We start from the raw sequence: 19568 nt of genomic DNA, 5'->3' as shown, positions 1-19568 counted from the left end.
AGACTCCTGGTATTTAAAGGTATTCTGAATTTAATAGCTTCAGTGCATCATCCTCAATAAATTTAAGTGATTTTGACAAAGAGCACAGCCATGAACTACTTATTTAATATAATCAAATGAGGCCAGAAGATGATGACCAAGAAGTGTCACCTGGCTGAAAATTATTCTCATGTTCTTGCAGATAAGGGTGACAAGTTATCTCAGAAAAACATCCCTCCAGTGGCCGTAGTATACCCAGCTGGCCTGACTCATGGGCTGTACATTCACTTCTGTTAGTCCAGGAGACTATCTTAAATCTTCACCATGCTCCTCAGTGCAAATGCCACTGATGTGAGCCCAACAGGAAGTGTGACCTCATTCTGCTTCTCTGCCTCTGGTTACGCAGGCTGTTTTTGAAAGAAAACAAGAGGGGTTGCAAGGCTGACTTTCCCAGGAACTACACGCTCCTCGGTACCAGGAAACAGCCAAAAGAACAAGAGACTGCTGAAGAGAAAACTTCTCTGCAAATGCCTGCACATGGCAATGTGTGTCGCCATCTACCAGAAGGGAAGGTGGGATTCCCATTATTAAGAGACTTCTGCACCTGTTGACGTTCTGACATTTTTTTCAGCTTCAGAACTGCTCAGTCCTTGATTTCTCTGCTGTCAACCACAGGAAACTTTGTATTTCAGTTATTATTTTGTCATTTATCAATTGGAAGAAGAAACTGGAAACTCCCTTTGGAAGGAACATGTATGGGCAAATATTTTTTAGAACAGATGTATTGCTTTGATGGAACTGCTTGAGTCTGTTTCTTGAAAAGTTTTAGAGCTGTAACTGAAGATGTTTTTTTTTTTTTTATCACTGTTTCTAATTTTCAATTAACTGTCAGTGTACTGCCTGTAGCCTGCTACAAGCATTTGTAAGATGGAAAAATAAGACCTTGCTTTCTGTCACAGGATTTGTTGGCTTAAAATTAAGCTTAATGCTTAGGAAAAACTAACATAGGGTAATTTGGGGTGGGCATATTTGTAGAATATTGATGGAAAATGAAAAGGACAAGTAACATACTAATATATATATTGCAAACAATATTATTTTATATCCTAAACAAATGAAATCTATAAATGTGTGCTTTGATTTAGACATCTTCCAAGGAATGCCAGAAACCTTCCTGACATCTTTAACGGTCTCTATAAATCGGGTTTTAAATTTTCTAGCAGGGTTGGTATATAATTTATTGAAACAATTTGGAGCTGTAGAATTAGCCTGGTTTGATTGTATTACAGCTACAAAAACAATTGATTACTAGTTATCATCTTACAAGATGTGGATAGAGGTGGTGAATCATAAAATAATTTAGTCCTACCTTATAAAGCTATTAGGATAATGATACTATACATAAGGTTCAATAGTCAACAGAAGGTGGTTCTATTTGATAAGAGGTAAAGGATCAAAGTTTACATAATTTGCACATTTTGATACGTGTTTGATTTGTAATTAAGAAAGTAAATTATATGTTCATGGGAACAGAGTTCTGAAATCTAGCCAGTGGTAATCTCTTTTTAGTACAATACTGTTTATGCTGTTTAGGAATGTTCAGGCTCATAAAAGGCTGATAACAACTACAAAAAAGCATTCTGTGTGACTACCTGTCAGTGGTTCAAATTGTTAGGCAAAAAACAGGTACCAATCTCCAAGCACTGTCTGAAACTTGATAAGGAGGTTAATTTCATTGGCTGATTAAAATACAAAAAAATTTTGTTTAGGGGCTCTAGAACCAGTCATTTTTCAGATTTCTTTATCAAATAACTCACTTTCATTATTTTATTTGGATTACAAATCAATCTTTGTAAGTCTAGCTTTTCCAAATAAAGTGTTGTTCTTATTTACAAAAAAAAGATTATTTAGATGCACTAAGTGAAACCATGGAAAGTGTAATACAAAGTCGCGGAGGCAGACGCAACCTTAGTGAAGTTGTGTCTTCAGTCTAGTCTCCTGCCTTCAGTTCTTTATCTCTGTATTATTTCAGTAGACAAATCTGACTAGTGCAATTAGTAGATGCCATCTGTTTTGGCATAATTTTTCTATTTTTAATATATAGTCCACCTTTTTTTATCATCTTTTGCAGAGACTCTGTGAAGTTTGAACAAGCGGCCTTCCCAAGATGTACCGAGTATCTCAACTGATGTCAACACCAGTAGCAAGCAAATGTAGGAAAACTGCTATATGCAATTATCTTTTGAACGATTAGACTCCTTTTAGCAATTTCCTTGCTTTGATTTTGCTGATACTCAGACCATTAACCATCTGTCAGTAGCTTGCGCTTCTTAAATGCCAGTGTTCACTTTGGCAATGATTTTGACTTCATTTCTTTCCTTGAGAGAAATGTGGTATTTTTCCTTTTAGTAGAAAAAAAAATTACCGGTTTTTTTTTAGACGCCTGTGCATAAATGTGAAAGGAGATTGTTTATCAGCTACTATTAAGATGCAAAACTGTTTGTCTATAAAAAATGCTGAATGATTTTGATAGCTACTTGCAGAAAATAAGGGCGTTGTTAAAACGGTAGTGGTTTCAAGTTTCTTCCTTCCTCTTGTTATTTTCTTCCCAAACCCCATTTCTAACCCTCCCTCACACACCCACAATTTTCTCCTTACAAATCAACCCACTGAATCTGAAAGTCTACATTCCTTTCTTTGTCCTAGATACTGTCAGTAATGGAATCAATTTTCACAGAGCCTGTCCATTAGAAGTATTGATAGCATCACTGTACATTACAAAATTCTGCTTTAGAGTTTAGAATATTAATCAACTGTAACTTTCCCCAAGTGAAGTCTGTTGCCATGCCTTTGGTTAAAATGGAATGAATGAATTAATGATTTTTTTTAATAATTAAGAGTACTTACGGGCTTCATACATTGGAAAGTCATATATAAAACAAAACAAAACCTTATTTTCCCCCACCAATGTCTTTTGATCATTATTTTACAGTAGAAGTGTCTTAAAATGCACTAATGAGGGAGAATCTGGAATGATGACTGAATTCCTCAGATTACTGAGTAAGCTACAATAACCAACACGTTGGATAATTGATTTGAGTTTTCTCCAGCTTCACACAAGATGTTTTCTTCCTTCTTTTCACGAGCTCAATTTGATGCTAACGATTTATTATTGCCTCATCCTGCACTAAGGAATTTCTAAAGGAGTGTTATGTATGAGAAAGGACAGGAGATAGAAACTCCTGGATTATTTCTTGCTCCCCGTGGAGCTTTGGTGACAAGTTGTATTAGACTGATGCAGTGGGCAGCTGCTCTAGTTGGAGTCTTTCTGCAGAGGCTGGGGCATCCACTCTTCCCACCTTCTCACATGCTCCAGTGTTCACAGTCATGCATGCTGGTGAGGTGTGCTAAATTTCTATTTCCCTCTCATGTGTTCACTCAGGTTCTTCCAGGTTGGAGAGAGAATATGCCGGAGAGCTATCTGCCACATGCATTTTCCCAAGGTATTCCACGGGCTTTTTTCAAAAAGCAATCCAATTCTTTCCCTGTATGTCTCATTTTACTGTATTCCTTGTTTAAAAATAGTATTTTAGCTGTCATCCAGTTTTGGTATGGTTATATATTTTTAGTCCTATGCATACACAGAATGAAAACTTGCCTGATGTAATAATGGATTGTGTGTGTGTGTGTGTGTGTGTGTGGGCAGGTGTGAATTGTTTTTCTGGTGAGTGACACAAACATTGAATACTGATGGATGGTTACATTTTCTCAAATTGATGTTCTCTTAAATGTGCTTTCCTATCTCACTTTACAAGAGCAACAGGATATTACACTAATGCACAAGTTGACCAAATTTTATGCTCCACTAAGACATATAGATTCTACCATTTTGTTCAAGTACTGCAATGGAGTCTCTTTTCTTTTCCTTTCTTTTTTTTCTGACTCTCCATCTCTTATTCCTTATGCAGACATCAGTTGATGTTTCCTCTAGTATTTTAGGAAATGTTCCTGTAGTATAAAAGGATTATGCATTGATTTTAGGACCTGGTCCTTTTCTTGTAAATTCTAGGGCTCCTGTTCTTAACAATGAATCAGCTAAAGATAAACAAACAGAACTTGTGCAAAGAGCATATGTTTTAGAGTCAGATAGAGTGGGGTTCATATCCTATCTCTGCCACTTACTAGCTGTATAAAATATCCACATAATTTGCCCTTCTGGCCTCATTTTTTTCTTGCTGCAATGAGGATAATAATGATACTTAGCTTTTAGGGAGATTTATAAAGAGTAGATAAAGTACAAAGTGTGGGCCCAGGCCCATGGTAAGTGTTCAATAAATAAAATTCATTTAAAATAGTATTTTAATAATAACTTGAGTGCATATATTAATTGCATTTAGGCTTTTAAATGAAAAAAAAATCATAAATTCAGTAGTTCAGGAGGGAGATGTATAGAAGGATGAGAGACATTTTGCAAACTATCAATATGTAAATAATTATATAAAAATTTTTAAAAGGTCCTAATGATATTTGTCCCTTTACCAACCAGTCTATCATAGCAGGCATGAGCTTTAGACTTTTTCAAGGCCTGGTTAGTAGCCTCACAAGATGAGAAAGGGCTTTGTCTTTGGGCAGTTGAGCAAGTGGCTGGGCTTTGGGTGGGGTTGGACTTCTGAAACCAATTGGAAAAGACCTACTCAAAAGAATCAGCTACTAGGATTATTATCGCAGAATGAAGCAGGAGTCAAGATCTAGAGATAATTTTGTTATCCACTCTAAGAGTTTGAGATTGTTGAAAAGAATCTCTTTTTTACTCTAAGCCAGGTGTTGGAAAAGTGTCTTCATTTTGTTTACAACCAAGAGAGGAGGAGCAAAGTTAGGGACATTAAAAAGGAATACTGCTAGGGGGTTAGGGAGGCTGCAGGTGATAATTGTTGGATGTTGAAACCTCAGAGACTGGAGTGCAGATAGAAATACAGATGCAGAACTCTGTACCCTCCTAAGCGTCCAGTACATTATAGTTGCCCCATTACTTTTTGGGGACACAAAATGATGTAGAGGAAAAAGTACTAGGGTAGAAGACAGTAGATTTGGATTCTCACCTTGCATCTCCCACTCATAAGCCTTGAGATCTTGAACAATTAACATCCTACTGGAGTCTCCATTTTCTTATCTGTTAATAGGATAACACTAACTAAAATGTGCTGATAAAGTAGGTCAATGTATGTCTGGAAAGTAGTCTCTTCTGGTGTTTCCCAAAATTCAGATCCCTACTTGTGTTATTCAGTATTTTCATCAATGACTTAGATTAAGAACACATAGATTCCAGTGATAACATTCTTGGATGACATCATGTAAACACATTAAAAATGTTGTATAATATAATCAAAATTCCTCAGAGTTCTAAGAGTGCAATCCTATGGGCTCATTCAAATTGTAGCCAACAGATTTAGCTTATAGCTGATAGGCTATGAAAGGCATAGGCATTAATAACCTTCCATGAAATTATGACATTTATTATTTACATCAACCCTGTGAGGTTGGTTTTGGATAATACTTATTGTACTTATTCCCATTTATAAGAAACTAAGCCTTGGAGAGAATAAATATTTAGCAAGAAGTAGAACCAGAATTGAAACCCAGGGTATAAACCTAGCTCTATCTAGATCCAAAGTTTTTATTATATATTGACTTTCTAAGATAAAATTGGTTCAAAAGTCCAGAAGAGGGAAAGTATGACTAAATATATGGATAGAAGACAAAAAATTGTTAATCAATTCAATAGTGTAACAACATGTTGGTGACTGGGGGAAAAAGAGAAAAGAATCAAGCTGACATGATTTAAGCATCATCCCTAAAGACATGAATTCTATAATGAAGGAGGTGATAGTCTCAATCTCCTCTTGGCAGACACACACCTAAAAGCTTGGGCTCTATACTTGCCATGATACATTAAGGAGTGTTTTAAAAACTGGAAAATCCTCAGAGAAGAGTAGTCAAACTATAATGGTGAAGGGATCAAAACCACATTGTGTCATATAGTGTCAACTACTGTCATATAGTTAGATGAACTGGAAGACTTTTAGTATCGGTAAGAGAATACCCAGTGAGGATGTGGAAAGTCTCTTCAAATAACTGAATAACTCTCAAATGCAAGATGGAAAGGACAGAAAAGGAAGGGAAAGAAGGGACGGAAGGAAGTAGACATTTATTAAGCACATACCATGTGCTGAGCACATTCTATTCATTTTCTTGTTTAATTGTCAAGACAACATCATAAAGGGAGATGATTTTTTTTTCTCATTTTTACAGATAAAAATACAGCCCGAGAAGCTAAATGACTGGATTAGGTTTACTCACCTAATCAATGACAGAGTTGAAATTATAGGCTTAGGGTGAAATGACTCCAAACTCCATGTCTTATCTACTACACCACAGTCCATACTCAGTGAAGGGTAGGGTGGCTTAGCATGTGTGTGGTCCTTACCACTGAAGGTGTACAAGCAGAGATGGGATAGTGTTTGTCAAAAATACAGCAGATGGGACAAGCACAATTGGGTGGGTTTGGAGACATGACCATTAAAATTCCTTCTGATTCTTAGAATCTGTGATTTTCTGGAAATGTATGCTCCTGATTTATATAATTGCATAGGATAAATGTATGTAGAATTTCTTTGAAAATATCAAGACAAAGAGCATATGAGAGATATTACAGTATCAGTGGTATTGATCAATTGACAAAAAAACCATCCCAAGAATTTAAATATATTCACACACTATTTTTTTAAAGACCAGATTTTCATAGCCTGTCATATGATTTAATTCAGCAACTACTATTGAATTTATTTATATATTGAACATTTATTAGGCTCACAGCCCTTCCCTCCAGAAATGTATAAAATAATTATTGAGGCAGACATTCATCTACACAAATCACAGTGATAGTTAGGGTGTAGGGCAAAGAAAAATAATTTTTGTAGGAGAAGAGAGGGAAAAGCAAGTAGTTTTGCCTGAGAAAATAACATATTCTTTTCTCCAATATGGCCCTATTACTGTTGCCACCAGGCTTAGACCAAATCTCATCTCAAGAAATTTTAAATTTCTGAAATATCTTCATAATAATTTTGGTTGCCTTTCAATTATAGGGGCATGTGATTCTTTTAGAGATGGGATCTTGCTATGTTGCCCAGGCTAGAGCGCAGAGGTTATTCACAAGCATGATCATAGGACACTGCAGCCTCAAACCTTCTGGGCCGAAGCAGCTCTCCTGTCTCAACCTCCTGAGTAAATGTGACTACAGGCACATGCCATAACACCCAGCCCAATGCGATTGCTCTTTAAATCTAAGACACATGCAGATTTACTCAAGGAATTATGAGACTTTCCTGGATACCAAATCAGGGAAGGAGACCATTTGTACAGCCAACCTGGAAGGGAATTTGCAAAGGTTAAAAAGATCTCTTTGACTACATGTTCCCCCTATATCTTATATCTTATATGTGTCTGGAGGCTGCATAGTTATAATTTCTCTATTACAATGACAAGAATAATACAGTGACCTGGCAATTGGAGGGTTATTCAAAGTAAAAGGGTGGAGGGAATTATGATCTTCCAACATCTCAGAAAGGCTTCTTTGCAATTTTTCCATCCAAGAAAATAGACTAACATCAAGAGTGTAGGCTCATCATATGGTGAAGAAACTGATTAACCATAGTGTTTTCATCAAATTTTAAAACAGAAGGAAGCACTAAGAGTCCTCTAGTTCAGTGCTCTCATAGGTGAGGAGATGAAGCCCAGAAGGTTAAGAATGACATTCTTAATGGTGGCAGAAGTAACTGATAGTTATGAATGCAAAGAGGTTGTTTTCCTTCACAATAAGGAGACAGGTGGTTTTCGTGTGACTGTATGTACTGGATAGAGATTTAAAGGACTTTCCTTTTTCCTTCTTTAGTTTTGCCTGTGATTTCCTGGATGGTGACAGTTCCTTTGAATGCTGCTCCATAGATCCCCTGACAGGCTCTCACTATACCTGTCGCCGAAGTCCCAGACTGCTCACCAATGGCTACTACATTTGGACAGAAGACAGTTTCCTCTGCGACAAAGATGGCAACATAACTCTGCACCCATCCCAGACCCGGGTTATGTATAAGGAGAACGTAGTCAGGTGAGTAGAGGATGTTACATAAAGGAATCTCAAGTCCAATCCATCCAATAGTTATTCGTTCATTCATCTATTCATTCAACAGTCATTTATAAGGAGCCCATTATTGCTTCAGAATGGAAATACAAAGGGAAATAAGGGGAAGGGATAGAAATTAGAAAACAAACAAATTTAATGCAGTGATTAGGGTGTTGGGATAGAAATCTACACAGGGTGCCATGGAGGGGAAAAGGAAGGGAGGTCTGTTTTACTTGAGAAATAGGTAAAAATAAGCTTCCTACAAATGGTGATGACTGATTTTGAATCTTGAAAAATGTAAGATGTTAGTTAAAATAAAAGTAGGAAAAAGGTCTTCTGGAGAGAGGGCACAAGCATGCGGTTCTGAGAGACTCTGATACAAGATGGGGAATGGCAATTAGTTTAGTAGGGATACAGCTTAGGGTAGGAAGGAGTGCTCTGGGAGAAAGAAGACTGAGATCAGAGGCAGGGGCTGGATGGAGAGGGCTAAATTTCAGGCTAAGGAGTTTGGGCATTCTTCTGTAGGTAAAGAGGGGCAGTTGTTAAATTATCAGATTTAGTCTTATAAAGATAACAGTAATTGCAATGTAGAAGACAGATTGTTGGAAGTGTGGATTTGTGAGTAGAGAATGAACAGAATGGGAAAACTGAAGGCTTTTCATCCATGGATTGAAAGAAAGTCAGTAGCAAGGATAAAAGTGTTGGGGAAATGAATGAAAGGGACGGTAAAGAGATAGGACTTGGTCACTATTTGAATGTGGGAGGTCAGCAAAGGAAGGACACTTGCATGAAACTTGGGACTCTGGCTTTGTCAACTAAATGTATAGTAGGACCATTTAATAAGATCAGAAATAGGGGAGGGACATGCTTGGAGGAAAAGAGATGAATGTGTTCATTTTAGATCAGTGAATTTGGGCAATCATATTCATTTTCTTTTCATTGAAAACCACCCACATGCTGACTGTATCAGTCAATCAGCTATTAACACAATAATGCTGTGTAACAGATAACTACAAATTCTCAGTGACATATAGCAATGAATGCACACATGTTTGGAAGTCACTTGGGGTAGGTTGATCTAGTCTGGATCTAGTCTGGACTAGGCTGAGCTTGGCTTCATGTTGGAACCAATGAGGTCCCACATAAGTCTTTTTTTTGGGACCAGTGAACATGAAGAATGTTTTTCCCATTGTAATCACATAAATACAGAAAGACAATAAGACTAAATCTGATAATTTAACAATGGCCCCTCTTTATCTACAGAATAATGCCCCAACAGCAAGTTCATGTCAAGCCTCTGTGTGTATCAATCTGCTAACTTCCCATTGGTCAGTTCCAGTCACATGGGCAAGCTGAAGTGAGGGTCAGGAAAATACACTCTATCCCTGTTGATGCAAATTTCCTGAACAATAATTCAATTTACCACATTGGTGATCCCCAGAATTATATGAGGGGACTTCAAAAAGTTTGTGGAAAAATGAAATTAAAAGATAAAACTAAACTTTATTTCTCAACATAAGCTCCATCAAGTTCAATATACTTTTGTAAGTGGTGATACCAGCCATTCAGTCCATCTCTAAAGAACTGAGGGTCTTGGGAATTGAACCATGTCAATGCAGTCTTTCTTACATTATTAACTGAAGAAAAATGGGTCCCATCTAAAGATCTTTTGAGATTAGGAAACAAAAAAGAAATCGGAAGGAGAACAAATCAAGACTCTAGGGTCCCATTCCCCCTCTGGGTTTGCAGCCTAGCTATGTCACTTACTAGCTGCATGACCTCAGCCAAGTAACTTAACCTCTCAGTGCCTGTTTCCTGACCTCAATAATGGGAGAATAATAGTATCTACCTTATAGAGCTGTTTTGGTAGAATAATGTGAGTTAATCCATATAAAACACTAGGAAGAGTGTCTGGCACAGAATAAACTCTATGAAAGCATTAACTGTACCAGCATTATTCTTGTCTTTTTCCCATAACAGATTGTGAACTTTTTGCATGCAAAGTTTTGTCTTTTATAAATCTCAGTATTCTTGACATTGATCCAAGGACCTTGCACACAGTAGAATTTTGAGAAACATCTGTGGAATTAATGGAGTGAATGGACTTGGATTGTAGAGATGTACTCTGTGCACCAAGTCACTTTTGCTAGATTCTGTTTCGAACCCGAGGTGACGCTACTCATTGTTCACTACGCTTTCACTTCTCTCCAGGATATTTAGAAAGAAAAAGAGAATCCGCCATTCTCTTCCTTCTCTCTTCAACCTCAGTGCCTCTCAATCCTGGCTGCATGGGAGTTTCTTTGGTGATGTTGACTCTTCCCCAAGTGAGGATGTCTGGTTGGAAGGGGTCAGGAGGGTGGATACAGACCACTGCAATGGAAATGGTGAGTTCGAGCCTTTTCCATAGTGAAACGTCATTTCCAAATGGGCAGTGGCAACCATATGGACCAATGTTAAATCCAGAGATAACAGTTATTTTGATAGAGAGATGGGCCATATTTTAAAAATTCACCTAAAGTTCTTCCCACACTATTGGTGTGATCAAAGTACATATGTGTTCATGTCATGCAAATTACCCTAATTTAAATCTGTAAATTATTAAGCTGATAATACTGGAAAAATACTTGCTCATCTCCAGTGTGTTTTCTGTACAGGATATGGGTGGAGAGAGGATACTGGAGTCAGATTTAGAAGATCTGTATTGGAGAGAGTGTGCTGGGGTCAGGGTTTCATTCCCAGTTTGGGCACACTTAGATAGTACTTAACTTTGCCAAGTCTTGATTTCTTAATTTTTAAAACAAGATCTATATATATATGTGTATATACACATATATATATTATATATTAAAAACTATTGAAATATATAATATGTATATGTTAGATATATGTGTATTATGTGATGCACATTAATATCAATATATAAATATGTATATAGATATATATGCATATAAACAGTGATGGGAACTCAAAGCATATTTTAAAGATTAAAATAGGACAATGACTGTCAGGCATAGTTCAGTGGACATAGTGGTGAATAAAACAGGCAAAACAACTTGTTCTTTTGGAACTTGCAGTTTTCTAGGGGGAGATAGACAATGCATAAATTATATGGCATGTTAAAATGTGGCCAGTGGGATGGAGAACAATAAAGGGGGACGTGATGGGGATTGTAAGTTTCAGTAAGGTGGTTAGGGAAGGTCTCCTGGAAAAGGACTTTTGAGCATTGACTTAAAAGCAGGAACAAAACAGCTGTGTGGACATCTGGGGGAGGAATGATCCAGGCAGAGCAAATGCTAGAGCGAAGGCTCTGGACTAGGATCCTGCATGCGGCTGAGAGAGCAAGGGGGCCAGAAGGGAAGAAGCTCAGAGGTGTGGGTGTTGGGGAGGGTGCAAGTGGGGAAGGACAAGGACAATTGTGGGGCCATTTCAAAGGTTTTGAGTTCTGCACAGGGCAAGAGGAGAAATCACTGGAGGATTTTGAGCAGAGGAATAATACGATTCAATTCACATTCTGAGAGGATAACTCTGGCTGCTGGGTTCAGATTAGATGTCAGGTAGTAGGAACAGAAGCAAGAAACTGATTTAGAGGCTGTCAGAGTGATTCAGGTGGGAGATTAATGGTGGCTTGAACTAAGGTGATAGCAGGGTGGTGGTGGAAAGTGATAGGATTCTGGATTCCTTTCAAAAGTGGAGCCAACAGGATTTGCCCATGTGGGCTATGAGAAAAAAAGAGGTCAAGAGTGCTTATTGTATGCTGAACACTTTAAATTCTGTTTTTTAAAAACGTTGCCTTGTTTATACACATTACCTTATTTAAATATCCCTAAAACTCCTGGGAAGTAGATTGTATTAGTATATTTATTGTAATTATGATGAAACTGAGGTTCAGGGTTAAGTAAGTTGCCTAAGTTCATTTAGTTTATAAACAGCAGAGTTGGAATTCAACCTAGGTCTGTCTCATTTGAAAGTCCAGACTTTGCTCTACTGCCAGGAAGGGTTTTGTTCTCCTTTCTAAGGAGAAATCCAGTGTGTATCTCATAGCTGAGGCCCAAAGTACAAGTTAAAGGGGTCACATAATGCAATAATCTTATAATTTAAGTGTGTACTAATTATATGTCTGCTATTTTTCTCAACCTGCTTGGTGGGAAGAAAACACAATGCTACATTTTTTTTCGGTAGTGTGTAATAATAGATTAGTTTCAAAACTACAATAAGCGCTAAGCGCTTGTTAAATGAGGAAACAATTCCTTATATGATTAATTAAATTGAGTGTCTTTTAGTTCCCCACAATAACAAGCACATATCAGCAGGACGAGGAAAGGAGAAAGAGGCAGGAACAGAGGGGACAAGACTGGAAGGATAGACGGGAGATACTTGAATAGCCTCTGTGCCATGTTGAGGAGTTTGGGTTTTATCTAACAATCTAAACAATCAAAATCTTAAGAAGGGCAATAACACAATCAGATTTTGATTTTCCAAATTACCTTTGCAGTAGCATGAGGTGAGGATTGGATGGAGATTAGGTCATGGGAACTTAGAGGCAATTAAAACCAGCAAGCACCCTAAGGAAGTGGCTCTGGAAATAAAGGGAGGGAGAAATTTAAGAAATATTTTTCAAGGTAGAATTGACAGGTTGGTGACAGATTGAATGGAGTGGTGAGAAAGTGGGGAGAATCAAAGAAAATAGATGTGTTTAATTTGGAAGACTGCATGAAAAATTCTGCCAGTCACCAAGGGCTAAAAGATATTATGGCAGAGTGAGGAGAATGGGCTTTTGAGCTGGGTGAACATGCATTCAAGTCCAGGAATCACCATATCATACCTGAATGTTCTTTGGAAAGTTAATTAACCTCTCTAATCCTCCAGTTCTTCATATATAACAGAAGAAAAATAATTGCATATAGAATTGTTGTCAAGATGAAATGCAATAATTCTTAAAAAGTACCATATCAGCACAGGGGCCAATATCCTGCTTAATATAAATTAGCTCTAAAAAGGTGAAGAAGAACAGATTGGGGTCAGAGAAAGAGACAGTGAATTCTATTTCACATGGGTTGAATTTGAGGTACCTATGAGAAATAGACGACCGATAGAAGTTTGGAAATGTGAGGAAGGAGTTCAGGAGTAAGGAAGGATTTAGAGGTGTTGATTTGGAAGCCAACCTGAGAAGCAGTAGAGTTCATTGGAATAAAGGAGTCTACTTAGGGCAAACAAGTGAATGAGAAGAAAGGAAAGTCAAGAAAGGAATTGAGGAGGTTGAACAGAAGCTCAGTAGTATCAACCCCTAATAGCAGAAAGTGCCAGAGGCCAGCACAGTTTCAGAAAATCCACATGTCATATCATCACTTCTCTCCAAACCCATTTTCCAGGGGTGGAAGCTAAAGTGCATTAAACGCTTTTCACATGGCCACACACCAAGAGTAAGCAGCATAGCCAGGATTGAAAGCTAAGACTCTGAGTATGCACTCTTAATCACTTGGTCACGCAGGGGAAAGGCTCTTTGGGGAAAATTTCTCATTCAAGGAACCAGAAGAGTGTGGTGTTATGAAAGAAAAGAATATACAGAAATGGCTAATGGTATATAGCTTGATAAAGAGGTCAATCCAAGCATTCTGTAGCCTTAAAGAAGTCTCTGGTAAGTGTGTCATACATGGAAGCTTCACTGAGAAGGCAAAGGAGAGGACACCTCTCACTCTCACCGACAGATTGGCACAAATACTTATAGTAATAAGGAGCTCCCATTACTTCTCAATTGAGATATAATTCACGTTTCATAAAATTTACCATTTCAACGTTTACAATTCAGTGATTTTTAGTACAGTCACAAGGTAGTTTACTTTTTAATTCCAGAACATTTCCATCACCTCTGGAGAGAAATCCCATACTCATTAGCATTCATTCCTTATTTTCCACCAGCTCCTGACAACCATTAATCTACTTTCTGTCTCTATGGATTTGCCTGGTTTAGACTCTCATTATTTTTAAAAAAAAATTTAATTAAGGTATTATTGATAAAGTGGAAAACATGATGTTTTGATATATGTATACATTGTGAAATGTTTAAATCAAGCTAATTGACATATCCATCACCTCACACATTTACCATTTTTTTGTGGTGAGAACATCTAGGAACTACTCTCTCAGCAATTTTTGAGTATACAATATATAATTATCAACTATAGCTACCATGCCATACAATAGATCTCCAGAACTTTTTCATCCTGACTGAAACTTTGTACCCCGTGACCAACATCTTCCCATCCCTACTCTCTTAGGACTTTTTGAGGCTGCCTCATCCTCTCAGTGGTTACTGCTGCTGGAGAAATGGCTTACTTAGGCTGAGCTATCATGTGCCCTTTCATGTTTCCTCCCATTGATTCCAGACTGGTTTTCTGGAGCAACGTGGCAAGTCTCTTCTCAGTTCTAAAGCAATGTTTTCTAAAGGGTGGGTGGACGAGGAAATGCCTTTAGGACACAGCAGAAATGAACAGCAAATCACACAGTGAGAGAGAAAGTGTGGCTCCCTTTCCAATTCCCTTACAATTCTGAAAAAAAAAAGAACACAGGCTAAGTTGAGAGCCTTGGTGGCTTTCAGACTCTCTAATACTTGCTATTCTTTCTTTCGTTTTAACAAAGAACAGAATCAGAGCTTTCTGCTACACTAGCGTTTCACCAAATTAAATAAAGTTACATTTTCATTGTACTTATTTTTACATTCACTTTCTGGTTAGGACATTTAAGTGATTGATACAAAGTTACCTGTAAAGTAACAATCTAAAATGAGATAATTTGAGGAAAATACTAAATGGCTAAGAGCAAACAGGTTTCAAGATACGGCAAAAATCAAGAAAATGATGCTTGGATGATTAAAGTTTGGGAATCACTGTTCTAAAGGCAGTATGTCACATTTTTGGAAATTAATATCTAATTTTCCCATAGCTACCTCTTCAAAATACATCCAATTTTGTAGCAATGGGGCCACAGCAATGCTACATGCTCATTAGGTATCTTATTAAAATTCTTATGGTTTCCAAATACTTTCTAAATATAACAAATCAAGCCAGCCCCCACTAAAATCAGTAATTAGCCAACCTGAGTACACAGAGGACTTTGAACATCTCTCATCTCTACTGTCAATGGTAATCAAATCTTCCCCAGACTTCTTGTTTTCCAGATTTACTCAAGCAAAGCCCCATGACTTTTATCAGCAATTTATTTTTCTCTGGAAATGCCTAGTTAGAAGACTCCAGAAGAAATCAAAATTAAATTGTTTTGCTGTTTTCTCTCTATGCAATGGATGCAATCAAACGTTACTTCCCCTGATTTTCTCTTGCTTCATTTTTAGGCAAGAGAGGATTTTTGCCTATTTCGTTTGTCCTCGGTTCACCCCTTCCCCAGCTGTGTTGACACCTTTCCTCATTAGTTGCAATTCATTCTTTAGCCATGCCATTTTGCAGCTCCCCAGACCCCAATACTGCAATTCGGGATGTGTTCCCAGAGGCTGTGAGTCATACTGGAAGGGAATGAGGATTCACACAGGGAGGACTGAGCAGGACTTTCCAGCTCTGTTTCTGCAGCCCTGGAAAAGGCAAGATGACCCCAGGCAAGTCACCTGAGCTTCAGATCCTCAGTTTTCTCTAGAACTAATGCCTTTTCCATAAATATCTGTGGTGGCAACATCTTAGGTGGTTTTGTGCTTCTCTCTATAACAAATAATGCACATTTTACATGCAAGGATATGGAAGAGGTGCTTGGAAGATACAGAGTCTTCCCAACAGAAGTCAACTACCTTAAATTTAAAAAATCAGGCAAAACAGAGTGAAATTAATATCGTGAAATAGAACACAATGAGAGCTATTTGCTAAAATGTTTTCTGCATTATAATTCTTTCATTTAGTGTTAAGGTTGGAGAAAAAATTTAATGTCAATTAGGAACAATGTGAGTTGGAGGCAAATCATGTCTTTTCAGAAATGAAAAAACTCCTTGATCATTTTTGTATGTTAAATCACTTTTTCATGGCTTCCCTGTTGAATGCTATCTTTTCTTTCAAAAATGCTGTGTAAAATTTCCAGTATTCCACATAGGATACATTTTTTATTTCATCCAATTCCCAGTGGCAAAGCTCTAAGTTCAACTGAGCGGCCTTCGGAAACAGCACAGGGATCTTCTTACTGTTGTTGCAGTCTAGGTCTAGTCCACATCTCCCCAGATCGTAGCTGAGGGCCACTCGTGAATGCATAATTAGCAATGACAGTTCCAGGCTCTTTCTCACTTCCACATTAATTTGATCATTTAGCTTCTTCTTTCATTCAACAACTTTACTGAGGCATAACCGATATACAAAGAACTGCACACATTTCATGTGTACAATTTGAAGTGTTCGGACATATGCAAACACTCACGCGTGATACCATCACCACAATCAGGGTAATAGACATATCTAACACCTCCCAAAGGTTCCTTGTGTCCCTTTGTGTATGTGTGTGAGTTCTAAGAACATTTGACATGAGAGCTACCTTCTTAGTAAGTACCATATTGTAAACTATGGGCACTATGTTGCACAGCAGATCTCCAGAACACACCCTTCCAGCATAACTGAAACTATACCCATTGGACACCAGCTCCTCACTTTTCTCACTCTCACACCCCAGACCCTGGCAACTAGTATTTTTTTTCTATGCTTCTATGAGTTTGGCTATTTTAGATCCCTCATAGAAGTGGAATCATGCAGTATTTATCCTTCTGTGACTGGCTTGTTTTACTTAGCACACTGCTCTCCACGTTTATCCATGTTGTTGCAAAGGACATTATTTCCTTCCTTTTTTTAAGACTGAATAACATTCCATTGTATGTATAAACCTCATTTTCTTTGTCCATTCATCTGTAGATGGACGCCTGGGTTGTTTCCGCGTGGTGGCTCTTGTGCACAGTGCCGCAATGCGCGTAGTCCAGGACCTCCTCTGCAGCCCGGTCGTTCCTGGATGATTTGCATGTTTCACTTTCTGCTCCTTCCTTTCTCCCTGGCAACCAGCAGGAATGCTTCCACAGACTGCTTTGTCAAGTGGCCAAAAGTTAAGGGAAGGATGACATGCAGAAACCTGCAGGGCTGGTGCAATTCCCTGGTCCAAAAGCGCCAGCTCATTAGCTCAGTATCCAGGCTGAGTGGGACCACAGGTGAAGCTGGCCCACTGGCCTGGGCAAGGAGGCCACGCCCCTTACCTAAAGTCTCAGTGTTAGGTCAGCCCCAGCCTCCATGGGGGTGAAAAGTGACCCATCGTCTCTATGGTTACTGGAGCTCTGTTATAACAGGCCAAGCTTAGATTTTTTCATATGGCAATGTCATCTGTGTCAACCTCCCACCCTTCCCTGGAACTCTTCACTCATTAACACAGCGAGACTTACTGAGTGCTAACTACGAGCTGGGTACCAATTGCTGATGTCTGGGACAGATGAGGTGACCTTTTCCTCATGGAGCTTTTATCAAGTCAGGGAGGTGGACATTAAGCAAAAATCACATGAATTACATATTCTATAGTTTGTGTTTATGTAATAATTATAAAATCATACATTGCGATTGGTCCTATGAAGGCAGAAAGCAGGTGTTTTGACAAGAGTAAACACAGCCAGGAAAATGCAGACACATGATCCCTGCTTTAAACACTTACCAGAGTGGTTGAAAGAAGTCTAGTGATCAGGATGGCGTGTACATTTAGGTCTGCTCTCTCAATGACAAGGTTTCTCAACCTCAGCATTATCGATATTTTGGCCCAGATGATTTTTCATCGTGGCAACTCTCCTGTGCATTATAGGATGTTTAGTAGCATCCCTGGCCTCTGTTCACTAGATACCCACAGCACCCCTCCCACCGTCCCATGTCGTGACAACCAAATATGTCTCCAGATATTGCCAAATATCCCCTGCAAGGCGAATCCTGCCCCCATTAAGAGCCACTGCTAATAAAGACCCCAAGTGTCTCTTGGAGTTCCACAGCTGCTCAGCTCCTGAAATGGAGAACTAGGAATCTCTCAAAACTCTCACTGTAGAGTGAGAATTTTAGCACTCAAAGCTTCTCATGTGACATTCATGCTCAAAATTCTTTAATGACTCCAAATTGCCCCCAGAGTAAATCTTAGCTCCAGAGTATGACATAAGGCCCTTCATGGTTTGGCCTTTTCCCAATAGTTCAGCCAGAATCATCTCTTGGGACTCCCCAACACACGCTCCTGTCTAACCATATTGGAGAACTCGCTCCGCCTCTCGTCGTCCTCTTCCTCCCCCTCGTCCTCTTGTCTCACCTGGCCCCTCCTCTTCCTGCTGCCTCTCTGGAAGAACTACTACTCATCCTTCAGGTTCCCATGTAAGTACTGCCTCCTCTGGAAAGCCTCCCTGGATTCCCTCAGACAGACTCAGCCTCCTTCCTAAACTCACATTGGGCAACTCGTGCCAGCCTTCATCACAGCAATGACCTCATTGTATTCCAGTTGCTCACTTGCATATCTGTCCCTCTCCAGATCACGAGTAGGGCACAGCAGTGTCTAATTTGACTCAGTTCTTCCAGCTCCTAGCACAATACAATGTGTGCGGTATGTACAATAACTCTGCATTAAACGAATAAATATTAATAGATCTGCCTGGCCTATATCCAGGCAGATTTTGCCTACTCCTCTACTCTTGCTCCATTTCCCCACATCCTCTGGCATGGGGTCTTCTCTGGGGATGTCACTTGTGGGCTGCCTCAGTCATTCCTCCCAGCTGGTACCTTTCCTTAATCATTGTATGCTCCAGACATCCTGTGGCAGTCATTAAAGCAGAGGAAGCCTCGCTATTTATCAACTGGAGCTGCTAAGATTCTCCTGCTTCTTTCTCTTGACATTTCTCTTAAACTGTAAAAATAACCTTGATTCTGTCATTTCTTCTCTTCTGCTCTTTTTGTACTTGTCTCTAAACCCTCGGAAGCTGTGACTATTCCCCACCACAGGTCAAGTTTGTCTTTCCCAGAGACCCGCTTGCTATTTGTATTCAGCTCTGCAAAGGGAAAGGTGGTAGAGGCCACAGTCCTTTCCCTCCCTAGGGGCACTTTCTAGAAGAAGGGACCTTGCTACACAGTGAAGCCAAGGGAATAAAGCAGCCATGTGGGATAAAAACTGTGCCTAGAAATGTCTAGGAGCAGATTAAGGAATCCTTCATGGTGTAGTAATTTTCTATATATATAATTCAAAGTAAAAAATTCCCGTTCCCAAGGTCAAGTAATAAGTTCCTTTTATTATATGTTGTTAAATTCTTAAGAATCCCTTCTACTTTGAAACATGCCTTGATGACGGCTGGCACCCTCCCACCTCACGATGGAGTTGACTATCCATTTGGTCATAGAATTAGGGAGTATATCTATTATAATGCCTGTTCATGATAGAC

At 38.8% G+C, this 19568-nt stretch overlaps 1 protein-coding gene across 1 annotated transcript in view; it reads left to right on the top strand.

The window, feature by feature from the left end:
* Positions 1-451: 451 nt before the first annotated feature.
* Positions 452-19568, top strand: part of TMEM71 (transmembrane protein 71) — a 36053-nt gene continuing 16936 nt past the window's right edge. Inside the window, exons 1-5 of the mRNA XM_012647982.1 lie at positions 452-551; positions 2111-2186; positions 3422-3482; positions 7928-8140; positions 10424-10539. Coding sequence (XP_012503436.1) covers positions 2147-2186; positions 3422-3482; positions 7928-8140; positions 10424-10539 — 430 coding nt within the window. The 5' untranslated portion in view covers positions 452-551; positions 2111-2146. The remainder of the gene's footprint in view (positions 552-2110; positions 2187-3421; positions 3483-7927; positions 8141-10423; positions 10540-19568) is intronic.

The sequence above is a fragment of the Propithecus coquereli genome, unplaced genomic scaffold, assembly GCF_000956105.1.
Source record: "Propithecus coquereli isolate 6110/MARCELLA unplaced genomic scaffold, Pcoq_1.0 Scaffold28, whole genome shotgun sequence".
In the NCBI taxonomy this organism is placed as follows: domain Eukaryota; kingdom Metazoa; phylum Chordata; class Mammalia; order Primates; family Indriidae; genus Propithecus; species Propithecus coquereli.
This window is presented reverse-complemented; position numbering and strand designations above follow the sequence as displayed.